Genomic DNA, 7859 nt, shown 5'->3' with positions numbered 1-7859 from the left:
ACGGCCGCTGTATATCAGCACCGTCAGAACGCAAGCACTAGGCAGACTGCAAGCACTAGGCAGACTGGCGGCGCGGAGATGACATCCGAGCCGTCCAGGTTGTGGGCATGGGGGGAGAAGGAGTCCAAAGGTTGAGACTTGTTATCGGGCGGTATCGCGCGTATCGGTGGTGAGGTCTCGATTGGAAAAGGCGGCAGTTTAAACATTCTCCAACATGGGAAGCTCCGCTTGTCATTGTAGAAATGCCGCCAATGATGTTGAACCAAATTTATATAATTCAAAGTAGGTAGATGTGTAACAAAAAGGAACATACTTACATTGAAAAAACATACATAAAAAATAAATAAATAAATATTATGGTAACGCTGGATATGATCCATAAAATAATTATAATAAATGTGTTTGAACAAATCAGTCCAATATACAGCTCCCCCAACCCCCTCCAACGAGAATATCGCAAGTGACCGCCACATTCGTTAGTTATGTTGATCCTAGCATTCAATATGTGCCATGTTGACGTGTGAGATTCATACGCGTATATTATTTAAATAACAAACAGACAATTAATACTAAATCGTTGGGGGGCTGGAGTAAACTACATTTCAGTCAGTCGGGAGTACCACTAATTTAACGACTGGCCGTGTGATGCGTCCCTGACGCGTTAACACTGACGCAACTCACACAATTCCATCGGGTCCTGGCACCAATTCAATGATGCGCCCGAGACGCCATAATAAAGGGGGCGCTTGGTTGTCAACCACGACGACCATGTCGTTGACCTTTATGTTGGGGACACGATCCGTCCATTTGACGCGTTCCTGGAGAGTTGTCAAGTATTCCGTTGACCAACGCTTCCAAAAGGCTTGATGGCACTGGTCTAATAACTTCCACCGGTTGGTCAAATTACGGGTAGGATCTGGATTGGAACGAGGTGGAACGGCGAGCAGTGGTTGTCCAATGAGGAAATGCCCAGGTGTGAGGCACTCCAAGTCGTGAGGATCTGTGGATGCGGGCGTCAGTGGTCGAAAATTAAGAACGGCTTCGATGCGGATCAGGACAGTAGTGAACTCTTCGTAGGTGAAAACGTGGGTGCTCATTGTACGAACCAGCAAACGCTTAGTGGATCGGACCGCCGCCTCCCATAACCCACCAAAGTGCGCAGCACTGGGGGGGTTGAAATGCCATGTACAATTTGGACGAGAGTTGGTGGTAATGGCGAGCTGACCTTGCGGACTGTTAAGAAGCGCTTGTAATTGCTTGTCAGCACCAACGAAGTTTGTTCCGCAGTCGGAATATATCTCGCTGGGGAGTCCACGACGCCCGACGAAGCGGTCAAACGCTGCCAAAAAGGCATTAGTTGACAATTCTGACACCACTTCAAGGTGGACCGCCTTTATAGAAAAACAGACTAACACCGCTATATACACCTTATAGATCTGAGATTTGCGAAGCCTTATCTCTCTCATTTGAAGGGGGCCAGCATAGTCCACGCCAACTCGGGCAAATGGACGGAATTGTTGCACGCGTGCAGCAGGAAGGTCCGCCATCAAATGTTGAGGAGGTTTTGCAGCTAACCGCACACATACAGAACATTTGGTCAACACTTCATGTACCACCGAGCGGATGGCGATGATCCAGTATTGGCGTAAAATGAGTGATATCATGACACGGGGGCCGGAATGGCATGTTAGGCGGTGCCACCGACGACAAATCAATAGGGCTAGATGGGAGCGCTTGGCAATTAACGTTGGGTGTTTACACTCGTACGATAGGGTGGAATGACGAAGGCGACCACCAACTCGGATGATTCCAACATCGTCGACAAACGGAGCTAAACGAGCCAGCGGCTTTGACGATACCCTGATACCAGTTGATAACTCACGTAATAGGTCAGAGAAGTAGATACGTTGAGACTCTCGGATAATACTGAGAGTAGCACCGTCGCCCTCAACACCACTCAGACACAGATTGGGAGGTGGTTCAGGCTCACAACGACGGCACCGGCTGATGAAACGACGCATTATGGTGGTGACGTGAATCATGCGGTCATATGATGAAAAACGTTTAAACCATTCTTCCAAACAGTCGGGTACGTCGACTCGAGTTGTGAGAGATACTGGTAATACTTCAGGTAAAGTGCACAATGGCATGGGTACTACAAGAGTTATCCAGGTAGATTTATATATTTGTATATGTATAATGTATATGGATCTTCAATTTTATGTTACAAGTTATTTATTTAGGTCATTTAAGTGACTCCAGTAAAGTAAACATATTGTTATTGAACAACTGGCAAGAGGAATGCAAGTCACGCGATCAATAAAACCTAAATATATATTGAATTCCAAACGAATCAAAACGGCAACTGATCAACTAGCCCTTGGTATAATTACTAGAAAAGAATTTTTAATAAAATGTTCTTATGCAGTTGACGGTTACATTTCAAGAGAGGGAAATTGGACAAGATATTTTGAAAATATTGGTATGTATAATATATATATATATATACTAATACTTGCTGGCATATTGTACTTATACCTATACCTGTCAACTAACATTTTAAATTATTTGATTGTTTTGAATATATAATGTTATATAGATGGTAACCAGGGACGGATTGGAATTTCAGACCAGCCCGGGAAAATACTTTTTTACCGGCCCACCATTTGTTAGGAGATTGGGGGCAACTGGCAAGTGTACCATACTGAAGATAGTAATTTTTTTTAGTATTTTAAAGAGTAGTCTACTGTAATCAGTGTTATTATAAAATCAACCTTTAACAATAAAATGTAATAATAAAAATAATAATAATGGAATAACAATAGTATTACCTACATATAAATGTTACATAATAAAATGTTAGTAATTATTTTTTATTTGAATAAATAAAATGGTTTAATTTACAATGACAGATTTTTTTTTTAAAGTAAACTCTCTTTTTGTAATTCTTCTATTATTTTATCTGAATCCAATAGTGTTAATTTCTGTTTTTCGATGGCCATTAACATGAAAGCTTCTAGTTTGGGATCCGAAAGCTGACTACGAAGTCTTGATTTAATATTTTTTAAGAAAGAAAAAGATCTTTCACATGATACTTGGGTTGATGGTAGAGTAAGTACATATTTGTATGCCAAAAATAAATTAGCATATGCATCACAATATAAATTATATTTTTGTAAAATGTTATAGCAACAAACAACACAGTTTTTGCAACTCTTGCAAGCCATAGTTTGTGATTCAGGATTCATTTTAGATTCAATGTCATCTTCTTCATCTTGTGTTAGCTCCAAAGAGTATGAAGTAACAAATGATTCAGCAAGACTTTTCTTTAACTTGTCCCAATTTTTTGCAAAATGTATTAACTCATCCTTTAGACCGTTGTAGGTTATATTTGAATTCAAACTTTTTAACTTATCACACAAAGTAGTCAATGCTTGATCAGGCAAACCATTTTGAATTATATACGAAAAATAACTTGGTGACAAACATGATAAGTCATTATACAATTTTCTGTGTTTTATAAATCTTTTGTTAATACTCTCAACAACTATATCTAATATTCTGTTATGAACTTCTATTTCAAACTTCTTTAAAGGATCCGCATGTACCATATCATTACTAATCTCACCTGGTAACATTTTTTTCTTTCTGGTTCTTATATTGGGTAATATTTCATTTACAGTTATAGGACTATCATCATTAAATTGTAAATCTAACTCAGTATTAGCCCAAATAACAAATGACTCTGCAGATAATTTTACCCATTCCATATTTCTTTGAACTTTTTTTAAATGTTCAAGTGCTCCATCAACTAGGTTCTGAGCTGTAATTAAATCCATTGAATTTGATTGCAGGTATCTCGATAAAGGACCTGTAATACTAAAAATTCTAATATATATATATATGCAGTCAGAATTGTAGAAAAATTCAATAATGTATTTTTCATAGTTTCAGCTTAGACCCTTATATCTGGTGTGGATTTTTCATCGTTTAGAATATCATATAAAGCCATTAAAACATCAACAATATAGTTCATTGCTCTTACATGGACCTTCGGTTGATCCAAATATTTTAACAAGTGCAACTTCTTTACTCCACCATCTTGTTTCACCAATACTTTGTAAGCGTTGATGTAGACTATGGCATCGTTCTGCCCAAACTCTCATACGCTTATGTGAATCTTTGAAAAACACCGCTAAACTATTACCCAAATTAAAAAGAGATGCAGCAGCCAATGTTGATTTGGAAGCATCTGACAAAACTAGATTTAATACATGGCTATAACACCAAACATGAACTTGATTTGGGGATGATTCATTAAGCCATGCTGAGAATCCATTGTACTCCCCTTGCATATTAGCCGCACCGTCGGTAGTATTGGCAATACAGTTTTTTACATTCAAATCATTTAAAAGTAAAACATTTTGTAATAAATCGTGCATGCCTTTACCTGTTGAATCTGAACAGTTAACAACTGCAATTAGGCTTTCGTGAACACCATTGTCATCGACATATCTTAAGACTACTGCACATTGATCCGATGATGTAATATCTTGAGTAGTATCCAGCATAACTGCATACATTTTAGCATTTTTAACACAACTTGATTTTTTTATCAAACGACTTATTGCAGCAATAACATAATCAACTGTAGTTTTGGAAATAAATGTAACCAGTCCTCCTCTTCCTTTACTACCACTTTCGTGGGCTTTACGGCTCTTTTTTATTATGGTTTCCAAGTGATCTTTCATTTGAAAATCATATTTTGCTAAAAACAATATGATTTCTAAAAAATTTCCGTGGTCTACAAATGGATTATCTAACGTGTATGCTGCTTCAAATTGATTTCCCCTATAACTCAATCCACGTTTTCCTATAAGTTTAACAGCTTCAATCACTCTTGTAACAATTTCGCGGTTTTTTTTTAATTCTTTTTTATCTTCACAGAAAAGTAGTGAACCAATATCATGTGTTTTTGAATGGAAAAAAAAGCTGATACACAATTTTTATGTACTGTGCTTTTATCATGTTCATCAATTCGAATATAAGTATGACTCCATACATCTAAGCCTTTAGTAAAATTATTACTTCCTGAAGAAAATGCAAGACACAAATAGCAGAATAATTGTTTTGGATTTTTATTGTAGGTTAACCATTTTCGTTCAGAGCCATTACTTCTGAAGAAAGCTTTTTGAAAATTAAATGGAATTTCTTCATTTAATTTTGATTTTTGAGGATGATATTTAAAAAATTGATTAAGCTGTGTAATTTCAGGTTTCTTGAATATATCTAGAGGGCCAAAATTAGAAAAAATACACATTGATCAGTTTGATAATTTACAAACTACAATAGACACAAAGACACATAGGTTATAGGTATCTAATAATGAGCCAAATGCTCAAATTAGTAAATTGTAATTTGTAATATAATATGTCTACAAATATTTTTAATTAAAAATATTATTAATTACTTTATTGTCGAAAATTGCAAAAAGTGAGATTGACCCTTTTAGACCCGAGCCACAGAATTGTTGTAATTAATATTATTTTTGTCTATGTGCCTTTGTATGCTAACTAAAATTGTTTCCAAAATTAAAAAAAAACTTACTAGGTATAACTTCATTGTTAACACTTGTTTGATGACCAATAGATTCAATTACATTCAAACCAATATTTACATTATCTTTATTTCCAATATTAAAAGTTTCATTCTCCATTAAACTAACATTATTAATGCAACTATCAGTAACCTATTTAATTAAAATGTTAAGAAATATTATACATTCAGTTTTAGTATTTGTAAGAGTATAAGACATATCAATTAAGTGACCATGCTTATAAGCTTTAATAATATTATTTACTTTTGTAAGAACAACAATTACAAGACTTACATCATTATCAACACTTTTTTGATGATCAATAGATTCAATTAGATTCAAGCCAATATTTGCATTATCTTTATTTCCAATACTAAAAGTTTCATTCTCCATTAAACTAACGTTATTAATGCAACTATCAGTCACCTATTTAATTAAAATGTTAAGAAATATTATACATTCAGTTTTAGTATTTGTAAGAGTATAAGACATATCAATTATGTGACCATGCTTATAAGCTTTAATAATATTATTTACTTTTATAAGAACAACGATTACAAGACTTACATCATTATTAACACTTTGTTGATGATAAATAGATTCAATTACATTCAAGCCAATATTTGCATTATCTTTATTTCCAATACTAAAAGTTTCATTCTCCATTAAACCAACGTTATTAATGCAACTATCAGTCACCTATTTAATTAAAATGTTAAGAAATATTATACATTCAGTTTTAGTACTTGCAATAGTATACGACATATCAATTATGTGACCATGCTTATAAGTTATAATAATATTATTTACTTTTATAAGAAAAATATGAGTAATTTAATATAATAATTTAATAGTACTTTTATAAGAACAACAATAAATTACAACACTTAGTTCATCTAAAGTAGATGTTCCAACTTCAACATCTGTAGTAGTTTCATCCTCATTAATAATACTCTAAAAATAAATCTATAATTATTATACTAGGATGGGTATTAATAATTTAAAAAGTTTAAGTTAAGTTAAAAACTGAGTTTAAAAAAAAAACATTAATTTGCACAGCCTAGTTATTAAATCAATCATAATTTATACTTTTAGATAAATACTATCTATAATTTTTAAAAGTATCAGTTGAATATCACACTAAAATATTTTAATGTATATTTTCATATTAAAAAATAAAATAGGTACCTATTGCATTAAGTATTTAGCAAAATATGTTGTTTCTCTCATTCTCTATCAATAAAATAAATTGTAAATTATTGTACTTTGTAGTTTGTACAGTAACAGTTTAATATTTTTAATTATTAATATATTATTATTATAATGACAAAGTTCAGCTAAAACTCACTTCGCTATTCTGATACTTGAAAAATGATTTAATGCTTTTAGAAGCCTTTGCTTCTAAAAGTAGTATTTTTTTCTTTTTGTCTCGAATTTTTTCAGCTCCTCCTTTTCGTTTTTTACCACAGTCTGATCCATCCATTTCCATTTTATTTTATTATTCACAACTATTAAAATTAACCAAATTGTGCTCACTGCCGAATGCTGACATCGAGGTTTTGAATAACGATTGATATTTAAATATAAATAAAATAAATTTCAAATAAAAATATTCTTATTAGTTATTAGGTATTCATATTAACGGCCCGCATCGACTATTGTATCTTCAATATTCATCGTCATTACCCTCAACCCGCCGGCCCATCTGATCGACGACAACCCAAATAACCAATTATTTTTAGATTTTACTATCCACGGAAGTCGATTTTTTGATTACAGCTGTTATTGGTACTACTTATTGATAATTAATATTATTATTCAGTTTCTGTTGTAAACGTTGACACGTTGTATACTTGTATTATTACAATTTACAATGTTTTACGTTATTATATTATAGACTGTTACTGTTATTACGTAATATCATTGAATAAAATATAATCTATAATCAATGGTAATATTTATTAATTATTTTATTATATTTACTTCTACCTACTATTTACTATTTAGTACGCGGCCCATCGGGAATTTCCCGATTTCCCTATGGCCCAATCCGTCCCTGATGGTAACGAAGTTGAAATCTCATCAGAAGATGAAAATGCTGCACTACCATTAAATCCAGTACAGCAAATTCCACTCAATGAAGAAAACATAGGTAAGCTAAAATATCAATATTAGATATTTATTTTTACAGTTACAGTTTAAATTACTTTAAATTATTTTTTGATTATTGATGTGATAGATTATGACCAAAACGAGCATGTAA

At 33.3% G+C, this 7859-nt stretch overlaps 1 protein-coding gene across 1 annotated transcript; it reads right to left on the bottom strand.

Moving 5' to 3' along the window:
- Nucleotides 1-677: 677 nt before the first annotated feature.
- Nucleotides 678-2150, bottom strand: LOC107170802 (uncharacterized). Its single transcript, XM_015520995.2, has one exon. The coding sequence runs from the start codon at nt 2148-2150 to the stop codon at nt 678-680; it is 1473 nt and encodes a 490-aa protein (XP_015376481.2).
- Between the last annotated feature and the right edge of the window lie 5709 nt (nt 2151-7859).

Source organism: Diuraphis noxia, unplaced genomic scaffold (genome assembly GCF_037042655.1).
Source record: "Diuraphis noxia isolate RWA-SAM2 unplaced genomic scaffold, SU_Dnox_SAM2 contig0001, whole genome shotgun sequence".
In the NCBI taxonomy this organism is placed as follows: domain Eukaryota; kingdom Metazoa; phylum Arthropoda; class Insecta; order Hemiptera; family Aphididae; genus Diuraphis; species Diuraphis noxia.
The sequence above is the reverse complement of the archived record's forward strand: the minus strand, read 5'-3'. Positions and strand labels throughout refer to the sequence as shown.

What these genes read in the sequence shown, in the direction of transcription:
- LOC107170802 (XM_015520995.2), bottom strand. Translation starts at nt 2,150, where the DNA reads ATGCCATTGTGCACTTTACCTGAAGTATTACCAGTATCTCTCACAACT.